This window comes from Prionailurus bengalensis, chromosome E2, assembly GCF_016509475.1.
Source record: "Prionailurus bengalensis isolate Pbe53 chromosome E2, Fcat_Pben_1.1_paternal_pri, whole genome shotgun sequence".
NCBI lineage: Eukaryota > Metazoa > Chordata > Mammalia > Carnivora > Felidae > Prionailurus > Prionailurus bengalensis.
In genome coordinates, this window is record NC_057352.1 from 16081655 (window position 1) to 16104978 (window position 23324).

At 51.7% G+C, this 23324-nt stretch overlaps 1 protein-coding gene across 5 annotated transcripts in view; it reads right to left on the bottom strand.

The window, feature by feature from the left end:
• Window positions 1-23324, bottom strand: part of SIPA1L3 (signal induced proliferation associated 1 like 3) — a 238986-nt gene that overhangs the window by 65137 nt on the left and 150525 nt on the right. For all 5 annotated transcript variants that reach the window (XM_043599043.1, XM_043599038.1, XM_043599039.1 and 2 more), the window contains 6 exons: window positions 20988-21176; window positions 19964-20138; window positions 16880-16983; window positions 14960-15117; window positions 8433-9009; window positions 1393-1667 (listed from right to left, as the gene is read on the bottom strand). In XM_043599043.1, coding sequence (XP_043454978.1) covers window positions 1393-1667; window positions 8433-9009; window positions 14960-15117; window positions 16880-16983; window positions 19964-20138; window positions 20988-21176 — 1478 coding nt within the window. The remainder of the gene's footprint in view (window positions 1-1392; window positions 1668-8432; window positions 9010-14959; window positions 15118-16879; window positions 16984-19963; window positions 20139-20987; window positions 21177-23324) is intronic.

Here is a 23324-nt window from a genome sequence, read left to right on the forward strand (position 1 = left end):
ACTGCGAGGGGAATAGAAAAGGGGAAGGAGAAGCTTACAGGTTAAGAGAGCCTAAAGACACCCATCAACCACATACAACAGGAGGAGCCTGATTAACAAAACAACTCTTCTAAAAACATTTTTCTTTTTTTAATTTTAGGGGGAGAGTGGCAGACAGAGAGGGAGAGAGAGTATCTTAAGAAGGCTCTGTGCTGAGCCCCACACGGGGACTGTGAGATCATGACCTGAGCCGAAATCAAGAGTCAGATTCTTAACTGACTGAGCCAGCCAGGTGCCCCAACAAAACAATTATTTTTAAAAAAGATCTCTCTGATACAACAGAAAGGTAAACACAGATGGGTAATTGATACTGACTTACTGTTAAAATTTTTAAGCATCATCATAATTTTTTAGAGGTGCTTATTGAGTAGAGATACATTCTAAACATTGGGATGGATTCAAATGATACAAGATAGGGGTTCAAATAATCCAAGATAGGGAGGTACAGAGATTGCAAAAAAAGAAAACCCAAAACTGGCCACATGTTGCTTAGTGTTGAAACGGGGCTCAGTACACTTTTAATATGTTTGAAGTGTTCCAGTAAAAAAAACCCAAACAAACTCTCCGCTGTCTTCCCACTTTCCATGGAGTAAAACCTGAGCCTGTCACTGTGTCCATAAGCTCCCCCAAAGGTTGCCCCCACCTCTCACCCCTGTTCCAGCCACACTGGTCTCTCCGTGCTGCACGGGCAGATGTGTCACACACACTCACACTCACACTTTGGAGCCTCTGTCCACACTCTGTCTGGGACCCCCTGGCCCAGAGAAGACCACAAGGCTGCCTCCACCCAGTAGCCCTCCCTGATAATGTAAGCAGTTCTCCCACCATGGGGCAGGCTCTTTATTTACTCTGCTTTAGTTTTCTTCTTAAGCCTTATTACTGCCTGGTCCTGCATTATATCTATTTAATTACTGCCTGTCCCTCCCTCTAGAACACAAACTTCTAGGGAACAGGCGCTCTGTCTCGTTACTGCTGTATCCCCAGCTTCGAATGGAGCTTGCACATACTCGGGGCGCAATAAGTATGTGTTGAAGGAGTGAATCCAGTACAGCGTGGCCTCGGGGCAAGCTACTTTTCACGCTGTGTGCATCATCTACGAAATGGAACCGATGGGAGTGCCCACCTCGTGGGGCTGTTACAGACACTAAATGGGACAGTACGCATTGCAGAGCTTCAACCGTAACTGGCACGCAGTATGTGCTTGACAGTTGCGGACTCTCACCTGGTTGCCGTCGTGGCTCTTCCTCCTGAGAAAGGCCCTCGAGTGACAGCACTGGGGCGGGGGCACACGCGGGCTCTCTGGAAGCTGCCAACCCCCACCTGGCTCCCACCTTACAGGGCAGATGCCCTTACCTCCGGGGCGTGCCGTCGTCGAAAGGCGGGATGATGACCACCTTGACAGTGACAGAGGTGCGCAGGAGGTCGATCATCTGATCGTGGGTCAGTGTGACCACGGCCACCTTGCAGATCTCCACCAGTCGGCTACCTTGCCGGAGGCCGGCCTGCCAGGCAAACCCGTAGTCCTCCACCTCGGCCACTGTCCCATCATACTTCACGTGGAAGCCCAGCTGCCCGAGCCCGTTCCGCCGCAGGGTCATGTCCACCGTCTCCCAGCCGTTGGTCATGACCTGTAGGCGACAGGTAGGATCTAGCCTCAGAAGCTGTTTGGGGGCCAGCTCTGGACGATCCCTGTACAGATTTCCCCGCTTTGGGGCCAAAGACCCTGCTGACTCCCATCTCTCCCAGGTGATGCCAGGGTATAGGAGCACAAACACCTACCTAGTCTCAGCCTGGACCCCTGACTTCTGAAGACGAAACGTGGATATACAACTATATGGCTTATTAGCTTGCAGAGATGGTGGCAGTCAGGAGCCAGCCATGTATTCCAAAGGCCCCTGGCCTCCCTCCTTCCCAGCTATAGCAGGATTATACTTCTTGGCCCCCTGGGGTGGGTGGGCTCTGGGACTTGTTTTGGTCACAACTGGAGCTGTGAGTGGAACTGTCATGTCATTTAGGTTGGGGCATTTACTAGCTAGAGTGAGACCTCCCCCCCTCCCCCCCCCCCCCCACACACACACATAGGCCTTTCCCCTCTACCACAGCTACCAAGTATATTCCAGATAATGGCTGTTTGGTCAGCTAGAGTTCCAGAGTTAGAACAATGTGGAGCAGAGACCTCTGGTGAACCCAAGATGGACATGTAGTGTGAGCAACAGATAAACCTTTGTTGTTCTCTCTTTTTTTTAATATATGAAATTTATTGTCAAATTGGTTTCCATACAACACCCAGAGCTCATCCCAAAACAAGCCCTCTTCAATGCCCATCACCTACCCTCCCCTCCCTCCCAAACCTTTGTTGTTCTAAGCCACTATTTTATCCTGACACAGTGACTCTGAACAAAGTAAGCCGGAGGAGCAACCAACCAGAGATCCTGGGATCTTTTCTGGGTGGGGGCTCGCGCCATATTCTTTACTTCCTCATTCTCAGAGGCACAAACCCCTTCCCAATCTCCTCCTCAGACCGTCCTCCAGCCTGGACCTGACCAGACCACACAAGGCCTTGCTTCATCCACGTGTGGTTTTTGCCACGATATTGTATACTGTAAACAGGAGGACCTGCGGAAGAGGACCTCAGCCCTTCAGCATGTCCTTAGGGATTCTCTCCTCTTCTTGGGAGAAAAGAACCTAACAAGCCACGGCTACGGCTATTAAGCAAGTCACATCGAGACCTGTCTGCCCTCTCCTAAAACTACATTAAGGAAAGAGAACGTGTAATAGTTCAAATTGCCTGTGAGAAGCCATTCCCTGGCTAGAAGTTATGGTATTTGAACGTACTTGTTACAACAGTGGCTTTCACACTTTTTCTGGCCACTATGCACATTAAGCAGGTTGTATGTCATGAACCAGTCTATGCATTCACATGTGCATTAACCCACAAATATTCCTTGCAATCCAAATCGATCACATTCCTGAGTGTAGGTAGCAGGAAATGAAGAGTGTGGACGGGAAAGGACTCACCTGAAGACATAACCACATTTGATGCAGATGGGGAGAATTTGGAAAGTGGGGGACAAAGGCAGCACTGGGGCAACACCTCACAAAGGACTACTTATCCTCACTTACTGGGATGGACTGCGATACTCTGTCTTCTTTCCTATCCTGTCCTCAAAAATTCTTGATTGAGACCCAGTAATTGATTTCACAGTCCAACTTGTTCATGTGACAAGAAAGAATTATTGTTCCTTCTTTATGTGTGACAATGACAAGACAGTTGTTTTTTGGGGGTCTGTGCGTTTTCAGGATAAATGCTGAAATGTGTACAGATGATATGATAGGATGTCTAGGATTTGTTTCGAAATAATCAGGTGGAAGGGAAGGGAGGGAAGGAAGAAACAAGACTGGCCACGGGCTGGCTGATAATCGCGGAAAACTGGTGAAGGCCCAGGAGTTCGCTAGGTGAGTCTCTTTACTTTGGTGTATGTTCGACATTTTCCATAGTTAAAAAGTTTAAAAAACCGGTTGCAGAGGAAAGCCTGGTGTTCAGTGCATCAGAAGAGAAAGTTGTGACTGACTTCATCCTAGCCCGTGACTTCTGCTTGGGGAGTCAAAATTCTTCTCCTTGAAGCAGTCACCCCTGTGTCCACAGAATCTGGTTGTGGGTTACAGAGAAACGTCTGGTGTGTCTGTGCCCCTGACCAATTAGGCCACACCAGCCCAGGAGGGGGTGGGGAGGGCCTGACCTTCCTCAGAGGCTTCAGCGAGGCTGCTGACTGCCGTCCATTCTCCACTCTTCCCTTCCTCCTTTCAGTACCAAGACCTCCCACGGCAAAACAGATTTGGATGGGCGCACAGCCACGCGGCTGAGGCCCCCCATGTCTCAGCTTCTCTCGCAGCTAGGCATGGACATATGACTTGGTTTTGGCCAACAGCACAGGAGTGGAAGTGATGGAATTTCTAGGTTGTGCTCTTCAAAATAAAATTGCTTGCCCTCCACACTCACGCCTTCTGCCTCCCCACAGACAGGAACGGGGATATGGAGTCATACCAACCAATACAGAAGGAAAATGAGGTGTCACAAGGCAAAAGGGGTGTAAGTCCCTGAGCTGTCCCTGCCGCCTTGAGCAGCCTGGGCATTAACTACAAGAGATAGAAACTCCCACCTTGTTTTGGCCACTGGATCTCTCCGTCTCTTTTAGCAGCTCAGCCTGTAGCGACCCACTACAGTTGTTTTCGATCATTTTGGAGAGAGAGGAGAGAGCCGGTAACTGAACTCTGTAGCTGCTGTCTCTTAAAAGCCTTTTTTTTTTTTTTTTTTAAATGTTTACTTATTTTTCAGAGGGTTGGGAGGGGCAGAGAGAGAGGGGGACAGATGATCCGAAGCAGGTTCTGCTCTGACAGCAGAAATCCCAGTGAGGGGCTCGATCCCATGAACTGTGAGTTCATGACCTGAGCTGGACACTTAGCCGACTGCACCACCCAGGCGCCCCAAACCTTTTTTTTTTTTTTTTTTTTGTTTTAAGTTAATTTATTTTGAGAGAGACACAGAGAGAAAGACAGAGAATCCCAAGCGGCACTGTCAGCACAGAGCCCGATGCAGGGCTTGAAGTAACAAAATGTGAGATCATGACCTGAGCCAAAGTCACGAGTCAGATGCTTAACCAACTGAGCCTCCCAGGCACCCCTGCTCTTTTAAATGTCTGACAATTCTGTCCCCTTTGCTTTTCTAACAAACCAAAGGAAGCCCCACCTGAAGAACAGAAGCATTCCTGACGTTTACAAGATTCTAGAAAGGCCCCACGGCACAGGGAACACCTTACGAGACCAAACACATACCTGTTCAGAGGACCCTCTGCCAGGCCAACCCTGCCTTTTTAAAGTTCATCTTCCTGGGGACTGATCTGTGTGTGCCAGGCACTGATTAAGCCCTTCATATGCCCAATTTCACCATTATCTCACTTGTGAAGCAGGTACAACTGCTTTGCTTATCTTTCAGATGTTAAGACCTGTACAGACCTGACTTTTTAACTCTTGCTTTTACCTTCCACGCTGTATTCCCCGCTGCCCCCTTTTTTTATTTCCTCCTCATTCTTCACCAGGACGATTCCTACTTCTTGTTCTGATCTCGGTTTAAAAGTTATTTCCTCAGGGAGCCCCCCATCCCAGGCTCACAAGCTGGGGTACTCGGTGGGCAGTGTACATGAGACCCAAGTTGGTGGAATGTGGCTAAATGCTGCACTTGTGCCCCATCTGAAGCGGGCACTTATGGCCTTGCCTCGGCTGACCTGTGCAAATGCACGTCCAGCACAGCCAGATCCCCCGGAAAGACACACTTCTATGAAGTCTTCCGAATGCTAAGCTTTGGTAACCAACTGAGTATGTCTGGGGGCTACATCCAACCTGTGGGCTTGAGACCTCTCCCCACGATAGGTTCCCTGGCATCCTCAATACTTCCTCTTTAACCTCTCGGCACTTGTAACTCCTTGTTCGGTATCTGCCTCAGATGGGAGTCCCAGGAGGGCGGCCACGGCCCATCACGGTCACTGCTGTGTCCCAGCACTGTCCGGCTCAGAGACAGGGGCATAACTTAACAAACAAAGGATGTCTGACTCCTGGCTCTGCTGGGGAGGGCAGGGACTCCTTGCCCTGGAGGGCTCTGCGCAGCAGACAGATTTGCCATCATGAGTCATTTAAGATGGGCTTGTCCCTTCGCAGAAGATGGCTTACGTCATCACTTCCTGGCCACCTGGTTCCTCAGTGGGCTTTGGGGCACTGAGATTGTGAGGAGGGCTGCGGTAACGGGCTGCAAAACACTGCGCCAACAGTAGGCTCGGGGGTGGGTGTGGGACGGAGTGGCACAGAGAGGATGTGGGTAAAATGTGTAACCTGGCGCAGTGCCTGGCACGGTCACTGCACAAGAAACGTGAGCTGCTGTCAGGATTTAGGGAGGAAGAATCCTCTCGTGTTAAAGAACCCAGGTACTTAACTCTCTCTGGGTTCCAGATTCCTCATCCGTGAAGTGGGGATGATAATGGTATCTCCCTCACCGGGTTTTTGTGAGGAGAAAATGCCAAGTCGTGCAAGGCACTGAGCAGGGTCGGACAGCCCTCCACAAATGTTTGCTCTTGCTATTAATATAGGGTAGTGATGCACCCATGCGTTCAGTACAAGTTCACTGAGCGTCTCCTGCATAAGGGCTTGAGTGCTGAGGACAGGGCAATGAACAACAAATACACAAATACACTTTGTGTGGTGGTAAGTGCCATGGAGAAAATTAAAGCAGGGTAAGTGGGTGGAATATGCTCAGTCGGGGTGGGGGGTTGCGATTTTACATATGAGGCCTCCCTGATAAGATGACACGTGACTAAAGGGCTCCAGCGAGAGAGTGCGGGCAGTGGAAAGGCTGGTTGCCTGCCTAGCACACTCGGGAAGCAGCAAAGGTCTGTGTATCCAGGGCAGAGAGAGCGACAGGATGCCAGATCACGCGGGGTCTCACAGGCTACTGCAAGGACTCTGGCTTTCACCTAGGGTGGGCAGACGGTTCTGAGCATAGCAGTGATGGGGCCAGACCCCTTGGGACTGCCTTACTGAGGACAGAACATAGGGAAGCAAGGGTGGAGGCGAGGGAGACAGGGAGGAGGTGACTACAGAGTCCAGGAGAGGCTGGGGGAGGCTGTGGAAGGGGAGGGGTGGCTGGAGACTGCCCACCGGAGCCAGACGGGATGTGGGTGTGAGAGGAAGAGAACAGCAAGGCTGATGCCAAGGCTTTTGACTTCGACAAATGGAGCAACGGACTTGCCCTTTATGTTAACAGGAAAATTCTGGGGGGCAGGGGAGGAAAACCAGGAGTTTGCTCTTGGACATGTTTCAGGGGCTTAGAGACACCTGGGTGGAGATGCCGATAAGCTACCAGTCTCGAGTTTGGACACAGATAGGTTCTGGAGTCAGGAAAACCTGGATTCAGATCCCAGTCTGCCATCTGCTGGCTGCATGACCTTATGTGAGTATCTATACCTCTCTGAGCCTCAATTTCCTCATCTTGTCAAGTGGAGATACGAACAGTACCTACACTCCATGGGGTGGTGAAAGACTGTGAGATCACGCACGTAAAATGCTTATTAGCACAGACTCAGGGTTCAATTAAACTCATTCAACTAGCCAAACAATTAGTATTTACTGAACACCTACTATGTGCCAGGCAGTCCTGATGGAGGCATGGGACATACGCAAGTGAATAAAACAGATGGAGGCCCTGGTTCTCCGACCCCACATCCGTGTTGCTCCCAAAAACTAATGTTGTTACCTAAAGCTAAGCATGAATTTTGGGCGAGGAAAGCTGAGGGCAGGGCCTTATCAATCCAACCTGAATTTAATGAGACAGTGCAAAGGCCCAGAAGGGTGAACATGGTGGGATCTGGAGGTCACAGCCCACCAAGTCAGGCAAGCTTGTCTGGGCAACATAACTCATCCAATCCTTAAAACTTTCACGTGACGTATGGTAATTTTTGTTCCCATTTTTCAGATGGGGAAACTGAGTCACACAGCAGTTAAGAACTTGGCTCAAGGTCGCACGGCTGGCCAGTGGCAGTGCCAGGACTTGAAGTCAGGCTTCTGACTCTAGAACCCGGGTCCCATGTTACACACCCTTCCCTATTTCACATGCACGACCCGCCCTCCTGTTAAACCCACCAAGAGCCCATTGCTGACTACAGCGTTCCCTTTCACAGAGCTCAGATGTGGCCCGAGTACTTCTTACCACAGTGCTTCAAGCCTTCACCAACCTAGCTGTCACCCGACTTGAAATCTGTCACTCTTGCTTTGACCACCAGTCTGAGTCGGAGAGGTCTACCAGGAGTTTAGGGTAAGAATTCACCCAGACTGTGAACCTTCGTCTTTTAACAGAGGAAGTTAAGCCACTCAGGTTTATCGTGATTACTGATGTGGACTTATTCCCGCTATATAATTTTCTGTTTGTTTGTTTCTTGTACTGTGCTTTCTCATGTTCTCCCCAGGTCCCTGCTTATGCCCTATCCTTTAGTGGCCTGGAAGCTTTTCATTCTATTTTAATTCTTCCCCAAAGTACCCTTACATTTTGAATGTAAGCATAAACTTATATCTCCTATCAACTTCTAGAGTGAATAAATACATCTCTGTCTTCCCAAGGTGATGACAATGGAGAGCCTTGGATCCCTGGCCCGAACCTTCCCTAGAAAAGAACCCAGGGTGCAGGGCCCACAAGCCCCCCTAGTGTGTAAGTGGCAATTCTGGTTCTCTTGGGGCCAGTTAGTGTCCTGGCCTAACTGACTGGGCTGGGGTGGGGGTGGGGGTGGGGTGGTTCCCTAAGGCCTGGGCCAAACCACAGAAGTGCCGTACCACTGCCGAGCTCTCTCCCTTACCTTCAGTCTCTGGACGATTTCCCTTATGTCATCCACAGAGCCTTCCGTGGACTGCACGAAGATGTGGTCCCCTCGCCCATAGAAGATTTTGAGAGTGGAGGAGTCTGGGGTCCAGCCGATGACATCCCCACAGTAGCAGTTGAACACCACCTCCTTGGTGCGAAGGTCCAGGAGCACCACAAACTCATTGGAAATCCCCAAAATGCAGTCAATTTCTACCCCCTGGGCATAGTCCTGGGCCGCCACCCTCCAGGCGATGGCGCCTGCGCTGTGCTGCTCAGCGCCTGCCCGTGCTTTTGTCTTTTCCTTCTTCTTGGAGGTCAGGGAGATGAGGTTAAATTTGCCAGTGGAGTCAATGGGTGTGTTAGAGACACAGTTTTCAGCCAGGTCCTTGAGGTACTCCTGGCGGGTCCTGGTGGCCATGGTGTGGAATTTGTCAGACTTGTGTGCAGCGTTCTCGGCATTAATCACCTTGGCCAGCAAGAAGTCTCTGAAGACATCAGACTTGCGGAATGTGGTTCCACTGGGGATGGGGGGACCAAAAGCAGGAGCATCTTTGGATCGGGTCACAGCCATACTGAGGAGGGAGAAATAGATGGTAGAAAGAAAGGCACTTGAGATTCGCTTCAGAAAGAAAACATGCAATCAGACACAGGAGTGTGCTTTGTAGGAATGGAAATAGTTACGTCTAACTAGTAAGTTGCTGGCTACACTGGAAACTTTCGACAGCCTTAGGGCGTGTATACGCATTTTTTTACTTCCTAGAACATCCACTGCTGTTAGAACATCCACTGCTGTTCAAAGAATTCTCCTACGGCTGTTCCATTTCGGTTATTCTCATCTTACATACATATAAACTGTGTGGTAGGTTACAGTTTGGCAAACACTCACTCCTCCCTCTCCACCTTTGAGGGGAGGTACGTCCCCACCCTCCTGATCCTGGGTAACTTGATTTAGCCAATGGTTTTCAAGCAAGGCATGCCTCCTGCGCTCCTGCCTTCTCCGGGAGCTAAACATGCCCCATGGGGGCCCCAGACGGATGAGGGACACCTGTAGCAGACCTGGACCCAATCCGTGGCCGGGAGCCAAGGCCAGTCAGACCTGTGGATGTGTGGGCCAGAGAGACATGTTAATGTCTGTGAGCCACTTGAGTTTTGGGGTGGTTTGTTAAGCAGCATTATTATCGGAACATCTGACTGATACAGGACATTTATGTGATTTACTTCTTTTAAACATTTGTGTGACATTGTTTAACATACCTTGTAAATCTTCTCTACGTGGGTTATTTTGAAAATTCATTGTAACGAGAGGTCAGAAGGCACCCTTCCTACTTCAGTTTCAACTGAGGTGCCGTGGTGACAGAAATGAAATAGCGAATGGATGAGAAAGTAAAAAGGAAATAATCTAAAACCTCTTCTGCCAAACCAATGAACCTTCTTACCCCCTACGCAAACTACAGAGGGAGCTGCTGGAAGGAACATCTTTGGAGAAAGCTGGGTGGCGAACACCATCATCTCTGCACCCACTCTTGCTGGCAGCAGGGGCCTCTGAGGTGAGCCTGTAGTCAAGAGGAGCCTGGGGGACCAGGAGGGTGCACAGGGAGCCCAGAGAATTCGCAGTCAGCTGTCGTCACAGTCCCAGGGACACTCCCCTGCCTCCCATTTCCTCCTTGTGCTCCAACCCTCGACAGGCCAGAAACAGGTCAACATGGAACAGAGGAGAGGTGAGAAGGAGCAGCCCTGAGCTGGGAGGTGGGAGAATTTGCTGAGAAGTCAAATCTGGAGATTTGATGAGTATCTCAGATGTGTTGTTCCAATGACCAAACTGAGTGGAGACTCCAGTGGCTATAGAGCAGCCGATTTCTACAGTCAGGAAGTCAGGCAGAGAGGCTACGGCTCCTCCCAGAGTCACCACCCAGGGGCAGGGGAGTGCGACACTGGCTGGAAGATGTTAAAGGGTGGTGGAGACACCATAAGCTATGCTGTTTACATGATGATGATTAAAAGCAGTATGAGTTGCTGGAAATGAGCGAGCAGTCAGCTTGCTAAGATTTTCTTAGAGCATTGTATTCATCCTCCACAAAAACCTCACCTTATGAGTACTGCGTTAGGAGAGATTTCCTAATGCTTCTCTTCCCACCGTAGGATAATTTTTAAATAACGAGATTCCTAACTAAAACATATTCCATGGAACCCAAACACAGTGTAAGGCTTGTTTGGGTTCTGACTCCCAAGCCCCCACCCTCCCCCAACGTGACAAAGGGGGGCAGTGTAACATTCCTGCATCTATTTGACAAGCATTTCTGGGATGCTCTCTTGGACGCTGGGGATACAGCAGTCCCTGGCCTCCAGAGCTTTTAATCCAGGAAGAGAGGCATACTAAACAAACTTACAAATTAATTTATAAAGACAAAGGAAGTGAATGGGGTACAGACAGAACAACAGAAGGACCTGATATGGACAGGGAAACCCCAGGAGGGCCTCTCTGAAGAAGTGATTATTACACTGGGATTGGAGGCTGAGTAGGAGCCAGAGGAAGAGCTGAGGGGAGGGCCCTGCAGGCAGTGGGCGCTGAATGTTCAACGCCTGACTGCGAAAGACGAGGCTGGGGCGGTCTGAGCCCAGACAGTGAAGAGTCGGATGCTCAAAAGGTCACTGGGGGCCAGGCCTCGCAGGGCCTTGATGGCGTGTTAGCGCTTTTCATCTTGATCGTGAGACCAAGCAATCATTTCACCATCTGGGCTGGCTCGTCACGATCTGCACCCCCAGATCTGGTGTCTGCTGCTCTCCGCCCTGCTCAGTGCCCTGGCAGGTGGGTTTCCGCAGGCTATCACCTTCACCTGGGTTCCCATGCCCTCCAGCTTCCAGTGAATTTGGTCAACAGGAAGCACCAGCAGGAGGTGACAGGAGAGAGAAGTTCAAGAATTTCTTTCTCTTCACGGCCTTCTTGTTGGGCTGGGATAGCGGCTGTGGTTGAGTCCTTGATCCTTCAACTCACAGCCATAGATAGCTCCTGCCTGGTGCCTCCTCTCCCAGAGCCATAGCTCTCTCTAGCTTCCAGAAACTTCTCCCATCCTCTCTAACCTCAAGCCGAAGGGGTGTGTGATGGCTCCCTGCTGCTGGTGGTTCCCAGATGCCTCGCTTTCCTGTACTTGTTCCCCTAACCTAAGCACACCTGTGAATGGACTGTTCCCTAACCCTCAGTTAAAACCCTAAGGGAGGCATCTGCTTCCTGAGGGTCCATGATGGACACAGATGCTAGCAACAAGTGACAACCAGACTGACAACCTGCGAGGATCACCATGGCTGCCCCATGAGGAAAGCACTGGAAGGCGCCTGGGGCAGGAGACTGTCAAAGAAGCCCTTGCACACCCCAGGTGGGTCAGGCCAGATCCCTTGCTCACCACCTCCACTGTTCACTGTCCAGTGACACTCCTCCAGTGCAGGAGTGCCATGTGGGCAGATGCCACACTGAGTTTAGCTGGTCCCCCAGCACCAGCACAGGTGTTCACTATTGATTTAAATAGCGATTTAAACTCGAACAGACCAGGAAGAAACGGATTTTTACCAATGCACAGCGTGTGCCGGTTTGACGGAAAAAGGCACTTTCCAGGGGTGCAGTTCTTCGAAGGCCACACAAACCAGGCAGGTTTTCTGGGCAAAACCGTGTGGGCGTGGCCTTGCCTACAGGACGGGGGATGGACCAGATGACTTCGCCAGTCTTTCTAATTAACGGTATGTTCGCATTGTACGTTACAGCTGTGAACAGCGCTGCAACGGCTCCGGTCAGCACTTGGCTGCGTAGTGATGGATTTTGGGTTTCCCCACAGTCCTGATTCATGATTTTAAGAACCATGAAATCACAAGCTGCTGAAGGCTTCTGGACAATCAGAACAGCTGGTCCTTTGCTTCCCAGCAGGACGGACTGGGTTTTCACAGCCCACAGGCTGCAGGGATGCTGGTGTGCCACCCAGAAACGGCACATTGAAACCGGAAAGGACGGCACCTCGTCACACAACCAGGAGACGGTGCGTCGCCAGGTCACCTGGTCACTGTAGCTCAGTAAGTATTTCCAGAACATTCACAATTACTCATTCGACAATTCTTTTCTCGGTGCCTAGGATATTTGGGCCAGGCATCTGTCCGGCCAGCAAAAATGTTTGTAGGGCTCACTGTACGGCAAGCCCCGTGTCACAATAGATACATGAAGGGGAATGTGACATGGGGTTACTACCTTCAAGGGAGGCAAGGGCCACGCTAATAAGTCATTTTTACAGCATGAGTGCTGCCACAGAAATGTGTTTGGGGACACAGAGGGGACCGGGTGTGGTCTGTCCGGAGAGCAGCTGCCTGTAGGGAAGGAGGGGAGAGGAAGGGAGAGGGTGTGGGAGGGGGTAAGCTTTGGTTGTATCTTTAACATTTTCTTTCTTTAAAAATAAAGAAAAGAGAGAGAGCTGAAGCAAATATGGCGAAATGTTAACATCTGCTAAATCTGGTGGTAGGCACATGGGTGTCTGTTATATTATTTTCTGTGCTTTTCAGGATGTTTAAAATATTGCATAATAAAAATATTTTAAATTAAGTTGTAAGAAACAAGAAGGGTTTGTGAATCAGAAGCAAGCAAGCATCCTGGACACCATGCAAAGGCTGGCCTGGAAAGGTGGGGGGTTGGTGGAAGGTTGCCGTGACAGCCCTGGTGGGAGTGTGGGAAGGGGAGAAAGGCCACCCCCATGCCGCCGGCTCAACCCCCTGCCTCTGATGTGCCAGGAGAGGGAGGCCTTCTCCTCTGTGGTGTGTGTGTGTGTGTGCGCGCGCGCGCACGTGAACAACTCCATCTTCCCTCACCAGGGCTACCTTTCAGCTGCCGAGGAACGTGGGACCTCCGAGTGAGCTCTGGCTCTCACAGCCCGGAGGTGTGGGCACGGGTAGCTGCTGCTCAGAGTACCAGATGCAAAGGGGTGAGGACACAGGGGGCCTGTGGCCTGATGCCCCGTGGAGGCCCTGCCATGCAGTGTGCTGGCTCCCAGCAGCCACCTGGGCGGCACATCCAGGACAGTGTTCTGAACCACACGCGCTACGCGGTGGATCCCCCCCGCCCCGCCCTTCTCTCATACACCCGGCTGACACAAGAAAACGGGAGATTCCGGCAATTCCTCAAGACTACCAGCGCACGACGCACACACCCTTGGGCCCAGGGACTCCAGTTTCAGGAATTCTCCCATCTGTATAGTCGGACACAAGTGCGATGAGAGCGGATGCAAGGTTGTTCGCTGCCGGATGGAGGGGAAGAGCGGCTGACAGGAAACGGCCCAGGTGCCCATCGATGGGGGGAGATTCTCACGCATGTGCACGATGGAACGAAAAAGCACTTTATGTATTGGTTTGGAGAGATCTCAAGGGCTGGTGAGAAAATACAGGATTCAGAACAGCGTGTGTTATGCTCCATTCGTGTTAAAGAGGTGAAGAAGAATACTTGTAAGCACGTGCTGGTGTATGTATGAAACATCAGGATGCACAAGAAACCGCTAACAGGACAGCTGGGTGGTGGGAGACTGTGACCTTTTTTTTTGCTTTTTTATGTTACATTTTGTACCTTTTGAATTTCAAACCGTTCTCAGAAAATGGAAAATAGCGCTCCCTTGCCCATTCCCCAGAGCTTGCGGTGCTATCCCAGGGGCAAGTGCTGCCCTTGGCCCGGGGCCTAGGTCCTTGATCAGCTGGTTTTCAAGGACGAGGGCTCTCTCCTCACCCCACACCCAGAGTGCTTTCCATCTGGCCTCTGGGTGCTGGCCACTCTGCTGGTGAGAACCGGGGCTTGGGGAGGATGCTGAATGAGCCTGCGGCCTGTGTCGCCTGTTGATCTATGAACCAGAACCACAGCTCTATCCCTGCCCCCGTCCTTCCAACTTGTGATTTCCCCCTGGGCCACCACTCCTATGCCTCAGCTCTGTGCCCGCTACCCAGGCGTGGCGCAGGGGTGGTTTCACTCTACGATGGGCACCTCACCCCCAACCAGATCAGTGAGCCGCAATTCTGGGGCTTCTTTTCCTGGGAAAGCAAAGCTTTCTTTTTGCTGGATTTGCAGCTGGGAGGATGCTGAGCTCAGAGCTGCCAGCAAATGAGGCAATGTATAGGAAAGTGGAGCAGATCCAGCTACGCCCGAACCTGTCATTTGGGAGCCGATGTATACGAATGCCTTCTGTCTTAAGCCAGGTTGAGGAGGAGTTTTTGTCACTTGCAACCAAAAGATTCCAGGCAACTACAAATCCCCGATGGTCTCCTTATCAACACTGGGGTGACATGCCCCTTTCTCGCTGAGGATCGCTCTCTTGGAAGGCGCGGGAATGTGAGGACAGAGCTTCCCAGAAAGCAACACAGGAGCCGGCCCACCTGGGCGGCTGCTCTCTGCTGGCTGTCTTTCTGCACGCTGCCTGGAGGTTGGGAATCGGCTGCTGTGACTTCCTGTGTGTGCAGGGGTTGGGGGCCGTCCCGGGGCTGTTCCCTGGGGCCCACGTGGGAGGTGCATACCTGTAGCAGACATTATCAGTGCAGGGGTTGTGGGCTCGGACAATGATGAAGACGTGCTGAAAGTGTGAGCGGATGTTCTTGGGGGTGAAAGGCAGCGCCCCCGGCTCCTGGAAGATGATCGTCACAATGTCGTTTCCTATGTGCCTCTTCCTTAGTAGCTGGTGAATGGAAACAGGGGACAGGAGGGCGGCACCAGTTGGCTTGAGGGCCCTGCCTGGACCCTCACGGCAGCCTCCCACCGCCCTGTGGTTCTTGCCCCCCTCTCCCGTCTGGTCCCCACACGCAGCCAGCGAGAGCCCTGGACCTTGGTCGGATCGTGTCTCTCCTCGCTCAGAGCCCTCCAGTGGCTCCACCTCACTCGGGGGAAAAGACTGAGTCCCCACATGGCCCAGGGGGCCCCATGCCCCCCATGCCACCTGCCCCCACCGCCTCTCTGACATCTCCTCCCACGTTCTCCCTCGCTCACTCTGTTCGACCACGCAGGCCTCCTGCTGCTCCTCAAACATGCCTTGTTTCCTCAAGGCCTCTGCAGTGACTGTTCCCTCGGCACGAAACATTCTTCCCAGTCAACTCCATGTGGCTCCCTCTTTCAGGTCTTTGCTGAGACACCTCCCTCCCATGGAGGCCTTCGCTGACTGTCCCCACGACATGCCCTCTCTCTACTATCCTGCCGCCGTCACTCGACATTTATCGACACTCGGCACACGGTGGCTCTTCCCTCTTCCTTCTGTTTCTGGTCTGTCCCTTCCCACTAACACGTCAGCTCTGCGACGCCAGTGGTTTTGCCTGTTTCGTTTGCAGCCTACTGCTGTGTCCTCGGTGTGAGAGCAGTGGACGGCACACAGCTCTTACAGAATGCTCACAGGTTAACCTTATGAGTCCATGGACACCTGACCACTGCTGGTCTATAAAATCTACAACGTCACCTGTACCAATGGAAATAATATACACTAGCTGAACCACAAATCTGTGGGGTTTCTGTTCTTTAGAAACTAGGAAAAAAGTTGTTTCAGGACAGAATCTGCACAGCACATCCAGGAGAGGAGCTGCAGGAAGCAGGTATTAGCTGTTCTTGCCCACTTAGCACCCTTTCCTTCTTCTCCTGACAGCCACGTCCCTCCCCCGTGGGAAAGCACCTGCCTGATCTCTATCAGCGTTTCAAGTTGAGCTGACCCCACTCACCATCCATCCCCAGGGGTGGGCATATGCTTCCGGCTCGGCCAGTCAGCGCATTCCTTCCCTGCCCCAAGCCCCGGGGACTGGCAAGTGAATAGTCCAACAAGATTCAGCCCTGAAACGTTTCTGGGACACCAGGGAGGCACAGCTGTCTCCCCCCCTGGGGTGGCTACCTTGGTGGGATGTGAGCCGAGGGCAGCTAGGGGGCATCTCTGCCACTACCTGGGAAGACCTGAAAATAAGGTCACTATGAAGAAAAGCAGAGCTGCAAAATTCAAAGGGTCCCTAACGTGCTTTGAGCCCCTGGATCCAGCCGTACCTAACGCTAGCCCTGTGCTGGCACGTCAGAGTTACATAACCCAGTAAAACCCATTTATTGTTTATGCCAATTTGGCTCGTATTTCTGTTACTTCTGGTTGAAATAACATTGACTGGTTTGTTCTTCTGTCTCACAGGACCCCTGATGACTCAAGAGACCTTGAGGGGAGCTGGGATAGCTACAGGCAAGCAGGGTGGCTAAGGAACAGCTAGGAAAAAAACTGATCTCAAACGACACCTGACCTAGCCTCCATCCCCCAGGTGATGTGACCACGGTGCGGAGGGTCTCCAAGGCCACGGGCGGCAGCAGGAGAGCCCATGCCAGCCAGACAGCCAGCTAACGACCGCGGGGAGGGAGACTGCCTTGGGGTTCAGTTGTGCACCAACTGGAAATCACATGGGACCCCTGGCCTGGGCCCCACTGACCTGCTGCCTGTTGTTGGGGGTGTAAGGGAGCAGGGTGGAGACGTGGAACATGATCTCGTAGTCCTGGTATGTCGTGTAGAGGGAGTGGGTGCCCGTAGAGTCGGCTGCAACAGAAACACCAGTTAGCACCACGTTTCCCAAACCTCTGGGCTTGTGCCACAGCCCACATGCCATCTGTGTTAGTTTTTAGCTTGATGTTTTCACTTCACTCTACTCTTTAAAATTAAATAAATTTAGGTAAAAAGGAAACCTTATGTTAGACACCCACCAGACTGGTAAAAAAAAAAATTAGAAGTCTGACCGTACCAAGGGTTGGCGGTGATGTAGAATGACTGGAGCCCTTTATGCGGCTGGTCAGGTGTGCGAATTGGTACAACCACTTTGGAAAACTTTTTCACAACATCTAGTGAACCTAAAGATCAGCTTAATTGATGACTCAACACTTCGTCTCCTAGGATCATAATCCAGAGAAAAGGTACACATGTGCCCTGGGATATGGGTACAGGCACCTTCAAATGTCAGTCACAGGAATGGATCAACCATGAAACGAGCCGCAGTCACCACATGGGCGAATCCCATATATACAATGTTGAACGAAAGACGCCAGACACAAGAGGAGCACGTAGCGTGCGATTCCATTCACGTTACGTTCAAAAACAGGCAAAACAAATGCTATTTAGAAATGCATGTATAGGTGGCAAAACTATGAATGACAATCACGAGAGTCAGGATGCTGGTTATCTCTAACGGGAGGGGGTCGTGACCAGGCAGAAGCACATCTGATTGTTGGCTCCATGTTTCCGAGGGGGAAACTGAGGCACAGGGAGGGAGGGACTTGCCTAAGGTCACACTGCAATGCGCAGTGAAGTCTGGACTGGAACTCGGGATGTGGGACTCCAGTGTTTTCTGAACAGGACTCAGTGTTGCTCTTACTCAAATCCCTAAGCTTCAGCCCTAAAGGCCCTGCACGGTGGGTCCTGTCTGCCTTCCTCACTTCATCCTCTCTCTACATGAACTTCCCTGGACAACAGCCTTTAGACCTCGGGGCTTTTGCATGTGCTGTTCCTTTACCTGGAATACTTTCGGGCTACTTCATTGCCTCTTTTATTCCAACTCACTCTTCTCAGGCCACATGCCATGTTCTCAAGGAGCCCTTCCCCACTCCAACATAAGATCAGGTGCCCCATACATGCTCCTATCATCTTGAACTGCCCAGGGAGGAAGGCTGGGAGGTTTCTGTGGAGCGCATGAATGAGCCCACGAACCATGTTGCCAGGAACTCCAGGGTGTCATGTTCACCCCGGGAAGCCCATTCTTCCAGCAAGCTTTATCTAGTGGAAGGTGCTGGGGAAACAGTGGTAGAACAGGCCCAAGAGTCCCTGTTCTTGAGGCCTCACATTTTAGGGTGGGGGGTAGCTGTGACAGGTGAGGGCACTGAAGCCACAGCTGGTCAGTGCCAGAGCCAGGCCTGAAGCCAGGAGACCTTCAGGTGGCTGCAAGCCCAGGGCAACCCTGTCTGGTAGCTGGGGAGACTGGCCGGGAGCACTGCGCTCCTTGGGGTCCTCAGAGAAAATCCGCTTCCTGCAGAAGCCACGTGGCAGCGGCTGGTGTGCCCTCGAGTGCTGATTCTCTGTGAGGCACTGTGCCAGCATCTGACGCTCACGGCCAACTCGGGGACGGGGGGAAAGACTATGGCCGTCACTTCGTGCAGGACGCTGACCCTCAGGAGCAGGCACCTGTCTGAGAAGGCGGACAGTAAGTGTCCGCTTCCTTTTTCTGAGCACACTGCCCCCACGCTGAAGGAATCACCAGTGGAACCACTCCCGCTGCGGGCTTCCAGAGCGCCAGGAGCGGACAGGATGCAGGCAGCTCGGGGAGGCCGGGCAGGTCCAGGGTCTGACACAGAGCGAGGGCTCACTAAGATAGTTCAACACCGCGCTCCCGAGGTAAACACAACTTTACAGATGAGGAAACGGAGGCAGAGACCGCCAAAGCCACTGGTCCAACACCCCTAAACGAGCAATGGCTCATTCCTCCCACTGCTTCCTTCAACAGACAACAGCCATAAGCACCCGCCTAACACTTCATTCATGTCTCTAAACGTGGTCTCCTCATCTGGGCCTCCCTTCTCCAGATGAGGAAACTGAGGCATGGCCAGGTAAGGTGAAGAGCCAGTGATCAAGCCACAGCCCCATCACTCAGGGCCCGACTCAGCCTAAGCAACTATCCCAGCTACAGCTCACCTCTAAGGGGTCCTTCCCATAGGGAGCCGTGACGCCAATTTACAACATCACTCTTCCAACCCCCCAAAACTGCCAGGACACATTTTAATCCTATAGATCATATATAAACATATTATGCATACAGATGCATATTTATGTGTGGAAATGCCAGAACGAGTATGTTGTACCTCGCACCTGCCTTAAGAAACAGACCGCCTGCCACCAATACTCTTGTGAAAATGTGAGTATCGTTTCCTAGTTATAGCCACACTCGCCCTGGAGGCAACCACTACCTTGAACGTCATGTCCGTCACGGCCTTGCTTTTCTGTAGTTTTCGTACGTCAGAACAACCCCCCAGACAATACACTGTTGAATAAAAGCCATCTTTCGGCACCTGCTTTTGTGAGGCCCCCTGTCCACGCTCAACATCAAGTGCGTGGCCTTCGTCCAGGCTGACGCCTGCAGCTCTAGTTCACTGCTGTCATTGCCACACAGCTCTCTGCCGCACGAAATACCACAATTCTGCCCGTGCACGCTGGGCACCATCCAAGCACTGGTGGTTATGAATATTCAGGACATCTCCCAACGCACATGTGCATGAGTTCCCAGAGGACATGTCTAGGAGCGCAACTGCTGACTCACAGGGTAGGTGGGTCTTTAAACTTTACTAGAACGTGCCATACTGTTTTCCAAAGCGGTCGCACTCTCTGCACCCCCGTCAGCAGAGTCTGAGAGCTCCCACGGCTCTGCGTCCTTACCCAGGTATCATCAGGCCTTGTGACGTTTGCCCCTGGGGTGGGCGTGGGGTGGTGGTCCACCGGGATCCCACTGGTTCCCCCACGAGGCCACTGTGCCACTTACTCTTGACATCCAGCTGGGCGGCGTACTTGGTGAAGCCCTTCAGGCAGACCTTCTCCCCGATCAGGGAGAGGAACTCCTCAAAGGCGGGGCCGGCCTCCTCGTTGTTGTACATCTCCTCCTCCGAGCTCTGGCCAGCCTTGCAGTAGAGGATGCCCACTTTGTGTTTCCGGCACAGCTGCAGAGGCGGGCCAGGTGGAGACGTCAGAGGGAGGGGAAAAAGGGGCTTTCTCAGGCGCGGTGCCCAGGGAGCTCCTGGGGTCACACAAAAACTCGGGGCCGCAGCCAGAGAAGAGGGAGAAAGGTGTGGGGGGCACATCCCAGTTGTCCCTCCCCTTCCCTCCCATTCCAGAGAGGCACAACAAGGTGTCGCACAGCCCGCTCTCGTTCTCTCTACGGAGGGCCACGCCGCTCTCAAGAATTAAGACACCGTTGCCTTGGCTGGCTGCCCACAGGAGGTGGACTGGAACTGGCTAAGACTTGGCAAAAGGAAATTCTCCAGGGCTCAGGGCTCGGTGCAGTCAACTGTTTTCAGGGAGTGGGCCCTCGGTGACCACATGTTTATTTTATGTATCTCATTCTCCTGGTCACTGGTGACTGGACCTTGACAGACACCTGACCTAAGCGCGGGCCAGTCAGAGGCTCTCCTGGGACCAAGAGTCAGCTAGCTGGGGTCTGCACGTGGCTGTTATTCTCACAGAAACTCTGGGAGCTGTGGGAGGACGGAGAAGCAAAGGGAGCCAGTGTGCAGAGATGGGAACACACCCCCTAGCCTGTTCCCCACCATGAAACCTGGTGGCTGTCTCATCCCCAGACCATTTTCCTCCTGAGACCCAGTCATATTCTTGCTCTTGGCTCCCTTGGAATTTGATTAAGAGACCCCTCTTTTTACCTAAACTAGGTTAGGTGGGTTTCTATTCTTGGAAAAAAGAACAACAACAAAAAAAAAGACCAAGACAGAAAGAAGTACCAGGATGGGGCTGCAGGCTACGGTCTGAGGGGCCCCCCACCCAGAACCCCGGCTCACCCCTTGTTCGTCGAGCTTCAGCAGCTGCTCGGTCACCTTGGGCGTGTTGAGAGCCAGCCTCAGGCAGTGGATGTTGAGCTCGGGGATGACATACTCCAGGGCATCCTTCAGGGGCAGGCCCCGCCCCGTCCCATGCTTTGTGGCTGTGGGTGTGGCGTCCTCCAGGATGGATCCCCGCAGGGTGATGAGCTGTTTGAGGGAAAGAAGAGGTCAGGAGGCTCTCAGGACCCAGGAAGGAACAAGAGCCCATGAGGGTGTCCAATTCTCAGAGCAACGTGTGCGATGGTCAGAGAAGCTTGGGTCCCAGGGCCAGCCCGGGGTTTGGACCAGGACTTGAGCTTGCCGCCTCCTGCTTGTGTGATCTTGAGCAAGCGCCTTCAGATCTCTGGGCCTCAGCTTCTCTTTCACGAAATGGTAGGGTGACGGCATCAAAGCCCAGAAGAGCGCCGGGAGGATTAAGTGGATGAGTCAATGAGACAACGGATGGAGCACACCTTCATCCGTCAACAAATACTGACTACGTGCCCCCGAGACCTAGCCCTGTTCTGGGTGCGGCAAACAAAACAAAGACCCAACTGGTCTTCACCGACTGGCATTTAAGTGGGGACACAGATTATGTCAGCTAGTAAGATGTATAATGAATAAAACAGGCTCCACAAGGCAAACCCTCAACAAACATTGTCTTCATTACAACACGTGTGAACATATTACTGTACTAACACGGTTGGTCTGTGGTGGGGCCCAGGCATCTACATACATGTGCACATGCGTATTCATACTTATACCAATGTATACTTATACACAAACACACACACACACACACACACACACACACACACACACACACCCCTTTTCAGTGCCATTCAAATGATTCTGCTGTGTAGCCAGGATTGAAAACTTTTAGTCAGGCCAATCACGGCCAACTCATTTCACTTTCCCAGATGGTGCTTTCCATGTTTTTCCTATAGCTGGCCACATGACTAGCTACAGGTAATGAAATGTGAGGGGAATTCAGCTGGGGAAGGACTTCTTGGACACATTTGCTTCCCTTCGTTAAAGAAAAGCCCCTTTCCACCAGCCCATTTCTTCTTGCTAAGGACACTGGTGTGAGGGTAAGATGTTTGGGGCTGTGGCAGCCATCTTGTGTTTGCGAGGAAAAGACAACAAGAAAACCAGAAGTCAATCTCTGCAGCTGCCCACCTCCAGGCTTCTTGTTAGAGAATTAAAATAACCCTCTATTTGTTTTAGCTATGGTTACTCAGGTCTTCAGGTTTACTCTACAGGCAAAGCAGTTTCTAACTGATATACCTTTCTAACAAAGTCGCATTTATGAAGGTGCAGTGGTACAACAGTAATTACCTAATTACGTGCACACGTCTGTTCAGGGGGAGGTTTTATCATCTCCATGTTGCAGATAAGAAAACTGAAGCTCCGAGAGGTTAGGTGCCTTCTCCAAGGTCACCACAGCTAAGTGACTAAACCAGGATTCCCACGCAGCCCTGAATTTTCCAAAACTTACAGCTTTCGCCGTTGACAGTGTTTTATTTTTATTTTTGGCTGTGAGGTACATCCTCATACAGAAAAGTACTCAACACATGGAAGCATACCTAAAGGAATGATCACACAGTGAACACCTAGGTAATCCCCACCAAGTCAAAAAAGTATTTTCAGCCCCCCAAAACTCCTTCCCTCCTCCCCAAAGGCAACTCCACCCTGACTTCAAACTCCAGAATTTATTTCTGCCTGTTTTGGAGCTTCAGGCAGTTTGTATTCTTTTATATCTGGCTTGTTTCTCTCAATGCTGTGGATATGAGAGTGGCCACGTTGCTGTGAGAAGCGGCTGTATTGCCACAACGGATTTATTCCATTCTACTGTTGAGCACGGAAACCGCTTCCAGTGTTGGACAACTATGAACACTGCTGTTAGGAACACTCATAGGAGCGCCTCTTATTGCACATGAACAAATTTTCTTTTCACTGGGCATGTTCATCTTTAATTTTCCTGAACTGCCCAAGTATTCCAAGTGGTTGTACCAATTCATGTCCCGCTAGCCCCGAGAGTCCCTGTGGCTTCAGGTCCTCACTTGTACCAGCTCAGGCTTCTCTACCCACAACGTGAGCTGACCATCAGGTGATGCCATGCCCAGGGCCAGGCACGCAGCTCCAGCCCCAGCAAGGCAGCATGACAGGGTATTTGCAGCAATACCGGGAAAAACATCCCCCCTCAGGGGATTGCTACAAGCACCCAAAATATACTTGAAGCTATGATATAAAGACTAAGGATGAGATGCCAGGGTGGCTCAGTTGGCTAAACATCTGACTTCAGCTCAGGTCACA